The sequence below is a fragment of the Acipenser ruthenus genome, chromosome 8 (genome assembly GCF_902713425.1).
Source record: "Acipenser ruthenus chromosome 8, fAciRut3.2 maternal haplotype, whole genome shotgun sequence".
In the NCBI taxonomy this organism is placed as follows: Eukaryota; Metazoa; Chordata; class Actinopteri; order Acipenseriformes; family Acipenseridae; genus Acipenser; species Acipenser ruthenus.
This window is the reverse complement of record NC_081196.1, coordinates 733712-751327: the sequence shown is the minus strand read 5'-3', so window position 1 is coordinate 751327 and position 17616 is coordinate 733712. Positions and strand designations below refer to the sequence as shown.

General features: G+C 43.0%; 1 protein-coding gene across 1 annotated transcript; it reads right to left on the bottom strand.

Moving 5' to 3' along the window:
• Positions 1-723: 723 nt before the first annotated feature.
• Positions 724-16986, bottom strand: LOC117406832 (uromodulin-like 1). The gene is made up of 19 exons (XM_059027942.1): positions 16773-16986; positions 14246-14488; positions 13023-13184; positions 12088-12200; positions 11124-11418; positions 10927-11034; positions 9587-10255; positions 8788-9045; positions 8528-8640; positions 7696-7915; positions 7007-7144; positions 5651-5788; positions 5140-5277; positions 4067-4551; positions 3824-3969; positions 3210-3446; positions 2732-2891; positions 2178-2262; positions 724-1262 (listed from the first exon to the last, which is right to left on the bottom strand). Exons 1-19 carry the CDS (start codon positions 16846-16848, stop codon positions 1075-1077), a joined length of 3972 nt encoding a protein of 1323 aa, XP_058883925.1. The 5' UTR covers positions 16849-16986; the 3' UTR covers positions 724-1074.
• Positions 16987-17616: the final 630 nt, after the last annotated feature.

The following is a 17616-nucleotide window of genomic DNA, read 5'->3' as shown; positions in this document are numbered from 1 at the left end:
GTGAGGGTCTGGAACCAACTCCCCAGTAATGTTGTTGAAGCTGACATCCTGGGATCCTTCAAGAAGCTGCTTGATGAGATTCTGGGATCAATAAGCTACTAACAACCAAATGAGCAAGATGGGCTGAATGTTTGTAAACTTTCTTATGTTCTTATGTTCTTATTCGTTTGGTAGCTATACAATCTAGTATCTCTTGCTTATTGCAGCACACATGCACAAACACAGCAACTGCAGAAGATAGATAACATTCCATTTTGTAGAAACTAACAAGTGTATTGAAAAGGCTAACAGGAGAGTACATGCTTAATACCAACAATAACTCACAAACATGTGGTTCTTCACAGGACAGTTCTGCAACATCTCTACATAGCCCAGACAACTCCTATTGGATGCTGTGGTCCAGGTACATTGTATTAAAGGAGATACAGCAATTTAAAAGAGAAAGGATATATTATTCAGTGAGTCTGTTCTTATAAATCAGCACATGGAAACTTTTATAATTCAATACCTTTTATTTACAGATGACGGGCTCTATTCAACAGATCTGAACACTAACTGACTATTTTACAGTAAACAATCTTGCACACCTCTGTCTGTTGTGCGATGAGATATCATGTAAAGACAGCATCACAATTCATCAATACTCCTCTTTGTTGTGTTGGTCTCATATGTGCAGTATTGAAAGAAGAACATATATATATATATATATATATATATATATATATATATATATATATATATACCAGACTATCTGCAAGTATAGCATGCAAAGTGGCAGCTTTTCTTTTAATCTAGTATGCTACCAGATATCCAGCAACGACCCAATCATGCAAGAACATTTAAACTGGAGGAATCGGTACTACATATGATAAAACAGAGGCACACGGAAGCAAAGTCACTTCCATTCACAATTCACAATTCTCTGGACCCCCCCCTTTAAGAACTGCAGCTCACAAACAAAATGCAGAACCAGATATCAATCACATACTTTCACAAACATCACTACATTTTCCAGTCGAGCCACAAGCTATATTTACATCCACCACACAGGGGCTTGCTCGACTGAAGAGGCGCTTAGGTATCGAAAACCTGGTAGGTGAAGTTCTCTTGTCTTGGCTTGATGCTGAAGTCGTAGTGCCCGACTCGTTTTCTATGCAGGGACGTGAGGACAGCGAGCACTACCGCCAGCAGGGCACACAGAAACACCCCCAGAAGAATGAAGCCTGTCTCATTATAGGGGCTAGAAGGGTTCTGGGTTGTATCTGGAGAAACAAAGCACAGCATTGTGAAACAGAGCTAGAGCTCGGCATGTAAACCAGGACCAGGGGACGCTACTGGAGATGAAGTGGAGACAGACTTAGAGAAGAAGGGAGAAACACTGATTTCAACAGAGAGTGGTGAGGGTATCGAGTGGGTTACGAAATCACTGGGAACCTGCAATACATCAGTGTGCTAGCTGCGACCACAAAACCCTCCTGTATGCTCTGGAGACAACTCAGACAACATTCCAGGTTACTAATGAATATCTCCTGGCCTTTATTCTGTTTAAGAACTTTGTTGTATTGTACCTGCATTGTCGGTCTGCAAAAAGTAAATGCCCAGAGCAGTTTCTGTGTACACAGACCATTCTGAAGCGACAAAGGTGTGCACAGACCATTCTGAAGTGACAAAGGTGTGCACAGCCCATTCTGAAGTGGCAAAAGGTCTAACATAAAAGAATTCCTTGGGAAAATGGTGTGTGAACTGTACAGCAGGATGCCACTTGGGTGTTTGTTAGTTTTATCTCCTTGTTTGCTTTCCAGGCGAGCATGACTAAAGCAATATTTACCATGTGTATTGTGTTAGTATTGTGATACTGAAGAATAAAGAAAGTTCCAGATAGATAGATGGATAGATAAACAGAGAGAGAGAGAGATAGATAGATAGATAGATAGACAGACAGACAGACAGACAGATACTTTTTTACTATCAGCTAATTGTTATGATCTCAATATTCACTGTGCTATAAAGGCATTAATATACATATTACTGTCATGAACCCTACAGAGGTTTTTTAAATGAACTCTATACTTTACTATATTGTTCTTAACCACAATTGTGCTTGTTTTTTAAACAGGCGCTGCCTTGTTGACCTGAACAATGACGGTTCTGCTTCGTTCTCCCTCAAATCTACCTACCAGTAGATGACTTATAGATCGGCCCCCACATCGCCTGGCCTATTTCAATGTGTGCTGAAGACCCAGAGGAACGCACGTTACAGTTCTGTAAAGACAGAAGCAAGGTGAAATAAACACGCGCAAGAACTTACAGTACCTCTGCACTTTCTAAACCGGGTCCATGGTCTTCCTCTCTAAACACGTCTGAGCCGCGCTGCAGGTTTGTCTCATTTTAAAAGTAAAATCAAACTTGTATCTCTTTTTTATTTCTGTTTAATTAGATTTTGTATTAGTTGTGTGCGTGTTGCGTGTTTGTGTTAGATTTGTGTGTGTTGTGTGTGTGTGTGTGTTAGATTTGTGTGTGTGTGTGTGCGTGTGTGTTGCGTGTGTGTGTGTTAGATTTGTGTGTGTGTGCGTGTTGCGTGTGTGTGTTAGATTTGTGTGTGTGTGTTGTGTGTGTGTGTGTGTTAGATTTGTGTGTGTGTGTGTGTAGTGCTTTGAAATCCTTGCAGTGCATGGCAGTGCACTGTATTGTATAGTACAGATCACAGGAGGTATATAGCTGTAGAACTCACAGACTTGCAGGATGTGCCAGCAGACTCCAGGCAGACTCTCACACGGCAGTGCAGGTATATAACACTCTGATCCACAAAGGAGAAGACCCTCAGGGAGACCCTGGCCCTGGTGGAGTTCCCGTTCTCTAACACTGTGGTGTACGTGTTAGGGACGGGACAGCTGGGAACAAACGGAGACTGCGTTAGCCACGGCTTCCCAAACTTCCAGCCATTCATGTTTCTTTGCTTCATTCCTATCACAGTTCATTTAAAAAAGGATCATTTTGGAGACCATCACAAAACAAAATTACATGAAACGAGCATAAAAATAATAGTTTGTTTCACATGCATTACATTTCAATTCAAGCAACTTGTTGCAAAAGTAGCCCTACCCACTATCATGCACTATTATCCACTGTGCTTTAGTAAGTTTGCTATAAATCATGCTTTCTGTAATTACAGCTGCTTCATATACAGTGTGCAGTCTCGCCCAGTGTACCTGTTACTTATAAACATGTAGGTTGTTGGATCAGTAGAGCTGATGCTTGGGGTAGCCCAGCACTCGTGAAGGATGATTTTAACCTGCAGGCTGTCCAAATTGACTCCCACTTCGATCAAGACATCGTCGTTGGGAGAGAGGGAGTAGTTTTTCGGAAGGGGTACGGTTCCGTTGAGCAGCTGAATGGTAGCCAAAAAACTCCCAGATCCTTCAATGACCCCCTTGAGGTTTTCAATCCTTAAAACACAAATATTGAGACCATTATTATTATTATTATTATTATTATTATTATTATTAGTATTATTATTATTATTATTCCATTTCAACATGACACCCTCATATTGACACACTCTAGTCATTGAAATGATTTTGTCCTGAATAGCATGTAAACAGTGCTGATTTGGGTGTAATGCTGTCATTGAATACAATGCTGTATCTCTTGGAGAAGGTGATGGAAAGTGGAATAAAGAATTAAAAGGATCTGCTCTTTAATTAGCTCGATGTACTCCACATGTGTTCAAGGTGCTTGTATGACCCTCAATAGCCAGTGATTTGAACCCCACACTGTGAGGTAGACAGAATCAGAACAGAAAGAGTTTGACAGAGCTCCTTACTCTGATGGGGTGTACCCAGTGGAAATGAGGAAATCGTTGCTGTATGTACATCTGACTGGGAGTTTAATGACAGTCTCTGGAAGCAGCGTTATGTTAGAGGCATGAGTGTTGAACAGTGTGGTCTGCACTGTCATGTGACTGGTGTTCTGCAACAAAAGAACAAACACAATGAGTAGTTACTGTTACAGGAATGGCTGACATGTAATAACTGTGTGAAATCCTTTGTGAAGAGGAATGGCTTACATGTAATAACTGTGTGGCACATTTCCCCCACACTGCACTGAGCCAGACATGTGTCTCATTGCTGCTGCTGGCGTTGCACTCCGCTGTGCCAAGGTACAGGGAGGACTCTGCAATGGACTTCCAGGACAGAAAAGCTTTCTTCACACTGACTGTGATGTGCGGAGCCCTGCAAGACACTGTGATGGCTTCAGCTAGAGGGATCACTGTAGTGCTTCCCTGGGTGTCCTGGGTCTCTCTCAATGCAGGCGTCTCAGACAGAGGGATCACTGTAGTGCTTCCCTGGGTGTCCTGGGTCTCTCTCAATGCAGGCGTCTCAGACAGAGGGATCACTGTAGTGCTTCCCTGGGTGTCCTGGGTCTCTCTCAATGCAGGCGTCTCAGACAGAGGCATCACTGTAGTGCTTCCCTGGGTATCCTGGGTCTCTCTCAATGCAGGTGTCTCGGAGAGTGAGGGGCTGGGGGCTGGGGTACTCCCTGACATCAATACTGTGGAGGAAACAGAAACAGATAGCAGCAGAGGTGTTAAACAAACACCAAGAAGGGGAGCCCGCTTTACTTCTGATGCTTGTCTAGTGCATGTTGTTCTTTTAGGCTTTTGGTCAGGGAATGGTGGCTTGGGAAACATTCAGTTTATCTTGTGCTTGGTCACTAATTGCAGTGCCTGAGAAGGTCCCGTGAGCAAAGCATTACCTGCACACTGTCTGCTGTGAGCAATATATTACCTACACACTGTCTGCTGTGAGCAATATATTACCTGCACACTGTCTGCTGTGAGCAATGCATTACCTGCACACTGTCTGCTGTGAGCAATGCATTACCTGCACACTGTCTGCTGTGAGCAATGCATTACCTGCACACTGTCTGCTGTGAGCAATGCATTACCTGCACGCTGTCTGCTGTGAGCAATGCATTACCTGCACGCTGTCTGCTGTGAGCAATGCATTACCTGCACGCTGTCTGCTGTGAGCAATGCATTACCTGCACGCTGTCTGCTGTGAGCAATGCATTACCTGCACGCTGTCTGCTGTGAGCAATGCATTACCTGCACACTGTCTGCTGTGAGCAATGCATTACCTGCACACTGTCTGCCTGGGTAACCGGGGTCAGTGTCACTGAATCCACTGTTACATGCGCAGCTGTACCCTCCTGGGAAGTTGTGACACGTTGAGTTTGGATGGCAGGTGTTGTTATCAGATGCACATTCGTTTATGTCTGAAAAGTAAACATTTTTCACATCAAGAGAATCATTTAGCATAAAAGCGCACAGAGGAGCGAACTCAGGTCAGATCAGTACAATCTACAAGCGACCCCCTTTAAAGGTGATATTCATGAGACCCCTCCCCTTAAAAGTAATATTCATGCATGTTTTCAACAGCAGTCACGGGCAGTTTTGAGAACTCCTAATCTGTAGATGTTTTGTTTAGAGTCTGAGTTGCCATTGTGGGGCTCATTTTAATGTCTTAACACTTGTCTAGTGTAGAATTCCTCAGAACAACCTTGGTATGTGTCAGGGCAGTGCTTCACCAGAACAGGTCATGTACCTGCATTACAGTGACAGAGTCTGTGCAACAATGATCACTGTTACCTGCACAGTGCCTGCCTGGGTTCCTGGGGTCTGTGTCACTGAACCCATTGTGACATGAGCAGCTGTATCCTCCAATCGTGTTCTGGCATGCTGCGTTCATGTGGCAGGTGGTGTTGCCACTTTCACATTCATCTATATCTGGAAAAAAAACAGCAAATCCAAGGCTGACCTGGGTGATTGTTGCACGACAAAACATAAACTACATTTAGCCAAATGAGTTGTAGAAAAGAAGCATTTGCATAGCTGTCGTTTATAGTTTCTGAGCTGTAAAAAGTTATAATTATTTATAACATGTGCTGCACACGGCATTTCCCAGATAGAATTTCCATTCATTTGTGAGTCAAACACAAAGCCGCTACGGCACATAGAGAGACGCGTGAAATATTTCCAGTATTCAAATGACGTGATTCGTGCGAGAAGAGCGTCTCTCTGCCAGTCTGCTGTGCTCTGCGCATGACACGGTTTTACAGCGATCCACGTATATTGTACCTCTTGTTAGCACTATAATCGTTTCCACTCTCTTTGTTGAAAGCCCTGTGTCTCTTTGCTTGTCCAATTCACCCCAGTGCTCTTGCTGCAATCAGACTACACACGTTTTGCAGCACCCAGAATTTTAATATTGAGACATCATTTAAAATAAAAATTTAAAAAAAAACTGTATGAAGATCATTTTGATATTTTATTGCTCATGTAATCAAAGCAACTAGAAAATGATATCGCAAAAGTCTACCAGAAGCCACAACAGTACTGTATTTCATGCTAGATTTTGAAATGTCACTTTTTTCTATTTGGTCAGTTTTTCGTTAAGTATATGGGAACACTACAAAGAGGGATGACATTCAATATGTTAACGTAACCTTTTGCACTGGTCAGTAACAATGCTTTCCCTGCACAGTGCCTGCCTGGGTTCCTGGGGTCTGTATCCTCCAATCGTGTTCTGGCAGACAGAGCCTATACAAAAGGCAGGCGTGTATTTTCCCTGTCACCTACACGGTTACTTATTAAATTGAAGAGTAAGGAGTTCACATTGGATTTTTTGTTTTGTTTTTACTTTACCGTTGTTATGATGTTGGCAATCATGTTTCTTAGTGCAGTTACTTAAATGTGTGTGTGTAAAATGGGTGGTTTCCTTTTTGTACTGGTGGCTATAGAGTGTAAGGTTGATTACATGCTAACTAGCCAGTGGTATTATATGTCATATACTGCATGTCTCTGCCTGGGAACTACAGTGCAGAAGCACCTTGAACACACACGAGGCATTTTAACAAAGTGTCTGAGTTCATGAAACAAGAACTCCGAATGAGTGCAGCCGTCATCAAATGATAAAGAGCCAGTAAACAACAGGGAGCCCTTTACCGTGGCAGCTCCGCCCCGGTCGCGATGGGTTTATGTCTCTGAAGGTGTCTCTGCAGCAGCAATTGTACGATCCCCATGTGTTGACACAGGAGGCGTGAGGAGAGCAGTCATCCTCCCCAGCGGAGCACTCATCAAAATCTGTGGATGTGAAAGAATCACTTTCAATTATGGAAGCCGTGTCCCCCTTTCTTAATTAAAATTACATTTCGAATCAATACAATAAATAATGCATTGGTAATTTAAAATGGTAGAATTTACAGCTTGAATTAAGAGCCCATCAATGAATGGAGTGTGAATCCAATCATATGTCGATAATGCCACACTTCAGTTATTTACATCACCCAAACACTGATCTCACACGTGCGTTTGATTTTGTAGGGGTGGACAATGCCTGTCGCGGGTCTGCTGGTTTTAATGTCAATTTGCGGGTCACTTGGGTGGTCTGTTGTACAGCCACACGCTGTAGCTTCATAATACTGACTATTCTTTCTTCCTGTTACTATATCACTTCCTGCGGTTCACTTCCTGTCTGAACAAAGGGTCTCCCCCCGGAGCGGCTCCTTCAGCGGGCAGACTTGGGGGCCGTGAAATGCAAGGAAACTTTCATGCAATTTTAAAACTACTTCTAAGGGAATTAGTGGACTTGAAGTTGCCTTCCACAACATTATTTTTAAAGAAAAGGACCTTACCCACTATGCTTGTGCTGCTGCTGTCGACAATGTAACTGGAGCTGTTCTGCAGCGATGTGAGCAGAGCCGAGGACAAGGACTCGATCCTGTCATGCAGGGCTGCAGTGAACACGAGCAGGAAGTGCACCTTCACACTGCCGCTGCTCACACTGGTGATCACAAGCCTCACCTCTCCAGAGCTCAGCAGGGCGAGGGTGTCCTCGGGCAAGGATTTCCGGATCTGTTGAAGAACACAAACTTCAGCTTGCATTGCAAAGCGTGGACTGCTGTGAGCATGCCACCGATTCACTATACACACACACACACACACACACACACACACACACACACACACACACACACACACACACACACACACACACAAACACACACACACGCTCAGCTTCACTGTCGTCAGCACAACTACAGATCACCAAACTGGCATTGAGCACTGCTTCTTCTTCTCCACAGTAAAAGCACAGCAAAGTGTAATAAAGCACAGTGAAAGCATGGTAAAGCATAGGCAAGCATTGTAGAGAACAGTGAGGCATGGTAAAGCATATTGATAAACATGGCAAGCCAGGGTAAACTATGGTAAATGCATAGCATAACAATGGGAAAAGCATGGGAAAACTGCAAAAACACCTTGCAAAAACACAGTGGTAAAGTTTTATAAGGGTTGTGTATGGGGCGAGGTACAGTATTGTTCTAAGATCTCTACACTGCTGGAAGCAGCCCTACCTCCATCTGGATCTCCTGTGTAAGATTCAGATACTCATTTCTGGATGCAGCCCTACCTCCATCTGGATCTCCTGTGTAAGATTCAGATACTCATTTCTGGATGCAGCCCTACCTCCATCTGGAACTCCTGTGTAAGATTCAGGTACTCCTCACTGCTGCTGTTGCTCAAGGCCTCATTAAACTGCAGGTTTGTTATCCTTGCTGTTCCTTCCAGCACTTCAGCAGCTGTGGAAGGCAGGCATTGGGAAACAAGTGAGACTTTTAACTGGTGAGTAGTCTTGAGTTGTTTCTTATTCGTTTTAGAATAGTAATGGTGTTTTGTTTCTCTTTCCGCACACCCCTTAGTATATGGTTCCCAAAAACCCTTCTTACCGGTTCTGACCTCCTGTTTGGCCACACTTTCGCTTCCACAGAGTTTGACTGTAACCCACACAGTGTACAGCTGCCCCGCCTCCAGCCCTGCCACTGCCCAGCCCGGCTCCCTGGTCTCAGCTGATTCCAGCTGCACTGCGCCCTGCAGCAACTTCACCTCGAAGCTGGGATTAAAGGGGGAATCATCCACCGACCAGCTGACATAGAAACCCAAACTGGTGACGTTGACAACCACCAGGTTTTTCACTGGAGAAGGATCTGCAGTTGCAGGAAAGATAAACAAATACAAAGCAACACACACACATAGAGTTACAGGTTTGTATTCCCCTCTGAAGTTACAGCTTTGTTAATTGTGCCTTGTATGGTTTACTGTGTGTGAACAACCCTAACTTATTATTAAATGGGAAAGTAATTGATAATTAAGAGTGTATCGATTAATCGTGACCCTTTCTTTACATTATATATATATATATATATATATATATATATATATATATATATATATATATATATATATTGTGCCATAACAGGTGTGTATCGATTATATCAGGTACAAGAACAAAACCACAACATAGCATATTGTAGTGAAGAATAAGTGTGTTTTGTAATTGGCATGACTCTCCCAAACTCATTACATTTTTGTCTTTTATGAAAATGGTCTATCATTAAACGATCATTGGATCTTATGCACAAGGACTATCAGGACCATGTTTCATGATGCATACCTTATCGTGACATGCACATCGTATCGTGACACTAGCACTCTGTTACACCCCTACTGATAACAAAAGGGACTTACAGCAAGCAGCAGTCGTTGCCAGCGGGAGAGGAATGGCAGAGGACCACATGGAGAGATCTGGGCTGCTGGTCGTGGCTGGGAGAGCAGTCGTTGTCCAGGATGGGTTCGTATGAGGGGAATCCGTGGAAACTTTAGTAACATTTAAAAATGTGGAATTCGTAGAGTCAAAACCAGTGGCTGTGGATTGCATCAGGTGGGGGCTGGTTGCAACTGTGGGGTTGGGAGTAGCTGTAGAATTTAGCATCCAGTCTCCAGGGGTGGTGCTGATGGTTGATAACGCACTGCAAAGAGCGCCACCTAGTGCGCAGCTAACGGGTTGCTGTGCGCTTGTGATCCCCTCCTCTGCAATGCTGTGAGTGTAGACTGTGCTGTTCAGCTGTGAAGTGGCAGCAGTGGCAGTAAGATCAGCTGCCACGCTGCTTTGCCTCTGGGTCGGGATGGTTGAAGTGGCCGGTGGCACCGCTGTCGTGTTGCTGAACGGTTCCACGGCTCTGGTGGGAGGCGGATGCGTGGCGTTGCTGTTCCGAGCCTCGTCCGTGGTGCTGCTTTCTGTCACCGCGGTGAAATCTGGAAGTCCTGTGGCATTTCTTTGTGTCCATGAAGACGGAGCAGTGGTATTCTCCTGCAGTGTGCTGCTGTTTGAACTCACAGTCCCTGTATTCAGATCAGCTGGAAAAACAACGGCAGATCAAGCAAGCTTGCACATTTCAAGTTAGCGATAACATGTTAGAAGTTGAACGCTGCAACTTTTTATGAGCTGAGAACAATTAGAAAAGTTGAATTAAGCAAATTCTTAGTTCAATTAGGGGTCTAGTTAAGTAATTGAGCGCTCAGTTGGAATAAAAGCCAGAAGACACAGGGGCTCCCCAGGACCAGGGTTTGCTGCTACCAAGACATTAACCCCACTGGTCTAATGCTTTTACATGCTGCAAAGTCAACATCCCTTGAATTAATAATATTGCCTCACACAAGAGGCCAGTAAAGCATGGTGTCGCAGCAATTGTAATGAGATCATACAAATGTATAAAATCTTCAGGATGCAACCAGGGCGGCATCACCAGTCATACACCAACAGGGATGGCCAATCACACTCCTGGGGGCTGTTCCACTCCTGGTCTTTGTTCCAACCCTGTTCTAAATGGTTTAATGAATGACTCTGAAGTCATTCATTATCTAATTTTACCTGTTAAACCTGGAGTGGAATGGCCCTCCAGGACCGTCATTGGACAACCCTGCAGTACAGTTTATGCTATGACAGATGTGCCATAGGAGACACTTTATGTAGCATTGTAAAGACACGCTTGCAGTTGTCCTTACTCTGCGCTGGCCCATGGTCTTACCTGTGCACCCTCTGCCATTTCTGTCAAGGGTCGTATTAATAAATCCAGGACCGCACGCACAATCATAGGATCCCTCCGCGCTGAAGCAAAGCGAGCATCCGTCCACATCTAGGACAACGATAAATCAGGAAACAATGAGCCGGTCAAAAAGATGTTTCCATTTGTACTGATGAAAGAAGATGAAACTGCCCACTCACCTTGAACTTCCACGTGGCAGACCTCCTCAATGTTCCTCACAATGAGCTCCAGTTCAGAAGAGATGTTTCTATTTGTACTGATGAAAGAAGATGAAACTGCCCACTCACCTTGAACCTCCACGTGGCAGACCTCCTCAATGTTCCTCACAATGAGCTCCAGTTCAGAAGAGATGTTTTCCTGTGAGACTCGGCTGCTCGTTCTAATGAGGAGCTGGGAAGCTGTCTTGAAGTTTCCCGCACGGTAGGATTGAATATAATACACTGAGGAGTCCAGAGAACCCAGCGCACCAGTGATCTTTACAAACAAACAGAGACCCTCCCTCGTCACAGAATCACCCCCTTGCTTTAGTCAAGCTATACTGAGACATGTACACTCACAGGGCTTTCTTCAATAGTTTATATGACATGCGGATTGTTCCCTGCCTTGCATTATTAGGTAACACTTGAAGTGTCTCTAATTACTGTGTATTTACATAGTAGTTACATAGTAAATAATTGTGCACGTACACATAATTCCAATGTTATTACACATAGTTAGAATGAACTTAATGTGTAAATGTTTTTGCACAATATATGTAAGTACACAATTGTATCAGAAAAGGGTTAGGGTTAGAGTTAGGGGTTAGGGGTTAGGGGTTAGGGTTAGGGGTTAGAGATAGGGATAGGGTTACATATATCATATATCATGCAAAATAATAACATTGTAACTGTGTGTAAGTACACATGTATTTTCTAAGTAACTACTATGTAAATACACAGTAATTAGAGACACTTAATGGAAAGTGTTATCTGTTATTAATTCATTTATTATTATTATTATTATTATTTATTTCTTAGTAGACACCCTTACCCAGGGTGACTTACAATTGTTACAATTGTAAGTCAAAGGCTTTTTAAACCAAAGGCTTTAGAAATCGAACCAGAAGATATGCAACAAGCAACAACAAGACAGACTGATACTCACCACAGAGTGCAGAAGCCTGCTGTGATTCAGCAGCCCTTTGTCCAGAGAATTAAGTTCTGCAAAATCCATCTTCACTGTAACCGTCGCGTTGTAAAACCAACGGCCCTCTGCAACTGGGAATCAAATAGTTCAGTGGTTTAGAAAAATACATCTCATGTGAAAATGAGCTTAAAAGAGGACCCATACAAAGCATGAGCGATGAATGCCTCTATTGTTAAGTATGTGCATTGAGCAGCTTTTATCAGGGCAGTCCATTGTTGGGTGGTCCTTCTGTTTGTCTTGTTCTGGATGATTTGTCAGAGGATGTTACTGAATGTTATGTTTTGTATGTGTGTAACATTGTAAAGCATTGGGAATGAACTAGAACATTAGCACTATTTCTTTTTCTGAAAGGAGAAGAAACACCCATTGAAGTTGCAACGCTTGAACAAATAAGGAGTAGTCTTGAGGTTTTCTTTCTTATCTCTGGTTAATGAAAAACATTATTATAACACGCATTTGAGAAATGAACCAATCAGGGAGGAGTTCCAGTGAATCTTCTCTTGTGTGTATCGTGCGTATAGAACACAGGGCAAGCATTCTTGTGATTTGTAATAAGTTAATACAGCATGTCTAGGGTGTCAGTTATTATAACAGAAATCATTGTGCCCAGTTTTAGCAGAGACAGTAACTGCACGAGATGGCATCTCTTATACAGTAGTGTGCTCTTCAATTACAACACCCACTGCTTATGCACATGAAGTCAAACCACTGTTAAAATAATGAGAGGCTCCCTTTACACACACAATGCATCAACTCAAACCGTGCCAGGGACATTGTGGAGTAAAAGCCTTTGTGAATCCCCCCTCCTACAGTCCAAGGGAGTTTTACTCATGCTTGAGCAACCTGTGAACGAGCCCCAGTATTTCAATTGTGCCGCTCTCCTGATACCTCACCTGCGCAGACTGGAGACACACACAGGGCCGTCCCATTGACCCTGCAGCATTTCTGCAGCCCCGGACAGTGTATGTCCCATTCACAGCTCTGGTTGTTCACTGCTATTTTGTGTTCAGGGCAGGTGCCTGGTTTAGAGGTGAACTCCTCTGCTCTGTTTAAAGCTGTGTGAAACAAAAGACAGATGAGTAAGCAATGTGGGAGGTGCAGAGGAGGCTGGGACTTTTAACTCTCAGTTTAGCCCACATTACAAAACCATGACAATATTTCTTCGCAATACGAAGCACTGGGCAGTCTGCTTGATACGCGTGGGTGCTGAGGTCAGGACTCCAGGGCTGTAAGGGAGGGAGCGCTCCTTGCTGACTGTCAGCGCCCCTCCTCTTTCACTGGCACTGACTTTATAAGCACACGATAAACAAAGCGCAGTCTCAGGCAGGAAGCGCTGTAACTTCATTCCTTGTCCCACAGCGCCTCTCTGTGGCTCTTTTTAGTATTGCCGGTACACGATTTTATTTCATACTCCACAGCGAATTGGGATTTGTGACGCATGGGAGATTCAGAAAGCAATATGCTTGGATAAAGCTGCGCAAAACAAAACACGCGTCACACAAGAAGAACACAAAGAAGCATTGTCTGCAGGAAGCTCACTGTAGGGAAGCATTTGGTTGGACTGTTTGAACCACTGCACACAGGACTTCTGGGAAACTAACAAAACAGTGAATTGAATTCCTGTACATGAATGCTGACACTTGTATTGGCCTAGTACCCACACTATTTCCTTACTGTTCTCCAAAGACAATATTGTTTTTATTTCTTTTTTACTATTGCACTGCATTCGGGCACACTGCAGGTTTACATCATGCCGTTATGCTGATCAGTTCGGATGTGCGATGTCGTATCATTTTTAAATACTGGTGCAATGTGAACTTGTTGTTTTTTTTAAGGGCACACTGCAGGTTTACATCATGCCGTTGTGCTGATCAGCTCGGATGTGCGATGTCGTATCATTTTTAAATACTGGTGCAATGTGAACTTGTTGTTTTTTTTAAGGGCACACTGTATGTTTACATCATGCCGTTGTGCTGATCAGTTCCGATGTGCGATGTCGTATCATTTTTAAATACTGGTGCAATGTGAACTTGTTGTTTTTTTTAAGGGCACACTGCAGGTTTACATCATGCCGTTGTGCTGATCAGTTCGGATGTGCGATGTCGTTCATACTCACGCAGAGCGCAGTAGCTGCCGACCTGCTCGTACCCATCGCAGCAGCCAGGGCTGTGCTTGATGATCTTGGTCTCCACGATGCGGTATGCTGTTTTATAGTGAGTCTTCAGACAGTTCTTCCAAGGTAGCCAGCCCCCGCAGGACGACCTCTCGGTGTGGGTGGTCTGATGGGCCACCACCTTGGATACAGTCTTTGTCACGGTTTGGGGGCACAGATGATAGCCAGTTAAAGAAAGATCATATCCTGAAACACACAGACATGTTTCTAGATCACTGTTGAAACTGAAATTCTCGCACACTGAGATTTTCATGCAGGGAGGTATATAAAGGATATCAATGGGTTTTCATGCAGGGAGGTATATAAAGGATATCAATGGGTTTTCATGCAGGGAGGTATATAAAGGATATCAATGGGTTTTCATGCAGGGAGGTATATAAAGGATATCAATGGGTTTTCATGCAGGGAGGTATATAAAGGATATCAATGGGTTTTCATGCAGGGAGGTATATAAAGGATATCAATGGGTTTTCATGCAGGGAGGTATATAAAGGATATCAATGGGTTTTCATGCAGGGAGGTATATAAAGGATATCAGTGGGTTTTCATGCAGGGAGGTATATAAAGGATATACATGATATGTTCAAATACCTGTGCACACTGCTGTATGTAACAATAACAACAGCACAAAAAGTAGTGATATCTGACCAATATATTATACCAACCCTCCCCTCCCTCCATCTCGCCTCCCCTCCCCTCCCTCCATCTCCTCTCCCTCCCTCTCTCCTCCCCTCTCCAACCTCCATCTCCCCTCCCTCTCTCCCTTCATCTCCCCTCCCTCCATCTCTCCTACCCTTTCCTCCCTCCATCTCCCCTCCCTGCCTCCCTTCACCTCTCCTCCCCTCTCCTCCCTCCATCTCCCCTCCCTCCAGCTCTCCTCCCCTCTCCTCCCTCAACTTCAAATAAACAAACACAGTGTAAAATAGATACACAGAGAGGAAACTTCAAATAAACAAACACAGTGTAAAATAGATACACAGAGAGGAAACTTCAAATAAACAAACACAGTGTAAAACAGATACACAGAGAGGAAACTTCAAATAAACAAACACAGTGTAAAATAGATACACAGAGAGGAAACTTCAAATAAACAAACACAGTGTAAAATAGATACACAGAGAGGAAACTTCAAATAAACAAACACAGTGTAAAATAGATACACAGAGAGGAAACTTCAAATAAACAAACACAGTGTAAAATAGATACACAGAGAGGAAACTTCAAATAAACAAACACAGTGTAAAATAGATACACAGAGAGGAAACTTCAAATAAACAAACACAGTGTAAAATAGATACACAGAGAGGAAACTTCAAATAAACAAACACAGTGTAAAATAGATACACAGAGAGGAAACTTCAAATAAACAAACACAGTGTAAAATAGATACACAGAGAGGAAACTTCAAATAAACAAACACAGTGTAAAATAGATACACAGAGAGGAAACTTCAAATAAACAAACGCAGTGTAAAATAGATACACAGAGAGGAAACTTCAAATAAACAAACACAGTGTAAAATAGATACACAGAGAGGAAACTTCAAATAAACAAACACAGTGTAAAATAGATACACAGAGAGGAAACTTCAAATAAACAAACACAGTGTAAAATAGATACACAGAGAGGAAACTTCAAATAAACAAACACAGTGTAAAATAGATACACAGAGAGGAAACTTCAAATAAACAAACACAGTGTAAAATAGATACACAGAGAGGAAACTTCAAATAAACAAACACAGTGTAAAATAGATACACAGAAAGGAAACTTCAAATAAACAAACACAGTGTAAAATAGATACACAGAGAGGAAACTTCAAATAAACAAACACAGTGTAAAATAGATACACAGAGAGGAAACTTCAAATAAACAAACACAGTGTAAAATAGATACACAGAGAGGAAACTTCAAATAAACAAACACAGTGTAAAATAGATACACAGAGAGGAAACTTCAAATAAACAAACACAGTGTAAAATAGATACACAGAGAGGAAACTTCAAATAAACAAACACAGTGTAAAATAGATACACAGAGAGGAAACTTCAAATAAACAAACACAGTGTAAAATAGATACACAGAGAGGAAACTTCAAATAAACAAACACAGTGTAAAATAGATACACAGCCCTGTTATGAACAGATTTAGGTTTCATGGGCATTATTATAAACTCATCGTATCTATGGAGACATGCATTACCACAACACGATAGTAATCCATTATTGTAATAGTACTTTCATATTCTGTCTTCATTGTCCTTGCATATTTGTAATAATAAATAGAAGAGTGTGATCAATGCTGAAATGAGACTTCAGTTTATACAGGCGTGAGTCTTTCCAATGGGTTTGAATGGCAGCTTGTCTGTATTCTTCTTGGTGTCGCAGGATGTCTTGATTGCTGAATTGTTGTATAGTGTTTCATGTGAATGCATTGAGAAGAGGATGCTGCTCACAAGAGCTTTACTTACCTGTAAACAAGGTGCTGTGGCCCCTGGTCTCTCCAGAAAACAGCAGAATCAGCGCCACCCTGGATATCCAGCTCATGGTGCTTTTGGGCACTGTAGCAGCTCTGGTCTTGCTTGGCACTCTGATCAGATCCCAGTCTGTCCTCCCGTTCCCTTTCCCTTCCAGATCACTGAGGTGCAGCGGCTTCACACGGCAGGGTCCTCTGGGAATTCCACCCCTGCAATCCCAGAGCTGCGTGATCCTGCCCTCCTCACACACACCTGCTGCACGCATGCATGCAGCCTCACCACTCTTTCACCAAGAGCTCTCTGTGTCCGTGTGTGTGTGTGTGTCAGTGTGTGTGTGCGTGTGTGTGTCAGTGTGTGTGTGCGTGTGTGCATGCGTGTGTGTGTGTGTGTATGTGTGTGTGCGTTAGTGTGTGTGTGTGCAATGATTTGGGGCTGTATAATGATATAACTCAAGTTTAGTTAAACAAACATACATCTTAATATATTAGATGATGCTGTTAAGCTGTAAAAACGTATGTCACAGTCTTATTACTAATGATGTATCTACTAATGCTGGGCTGCATCGTGGTAGATGTCCCCTCACTAGTTATTCTCTGAACCCCTTGGCCTGTACTTGTGTTTTTTAGGGGGCTGCAATAATGGTTACTGGGTTCAGTTTTTGGTTGCATTGTTATGTAGCTAGGCTTGGAACACGAGACTCTGTTTAATTGGAACATCAGAATCCACCAGCTAGGCTTGGAACACCAGAATCTTCCAGAGTGTTCCAGAGCTTCTCATCTAGGGTATTGCGATACACGGTCCCCAGAGTGCAGTCATCGATGGCTCTTTGAAAGCATGC

Excerpts from the sequence above, each read along its gene's own strand:
- LOC117406832 (XM_059027942.1), bottom strand. The coding sequence starts at position 16,848 with ATGAGCTGGATATCCAGGGTGGCGCTGATTCTGCTGTTTTCTGGAGAG. Across the intron at positions 5,789-7,006 it reads ACCGGGGCGGAGCTGCCACG|ATATAGATGAATGTGAAAGT; the intron begins GTAAAGGGCTCC and ends TTTTTTTTCCAG. Across the intron at positions 2,892-3,209 it reads TACATGTTTATAAGTAACAG|CTGTCCCGTCCCTAACACGT; the intron begins GTACACTGGGCG and ends GTTTGTTCCCAG.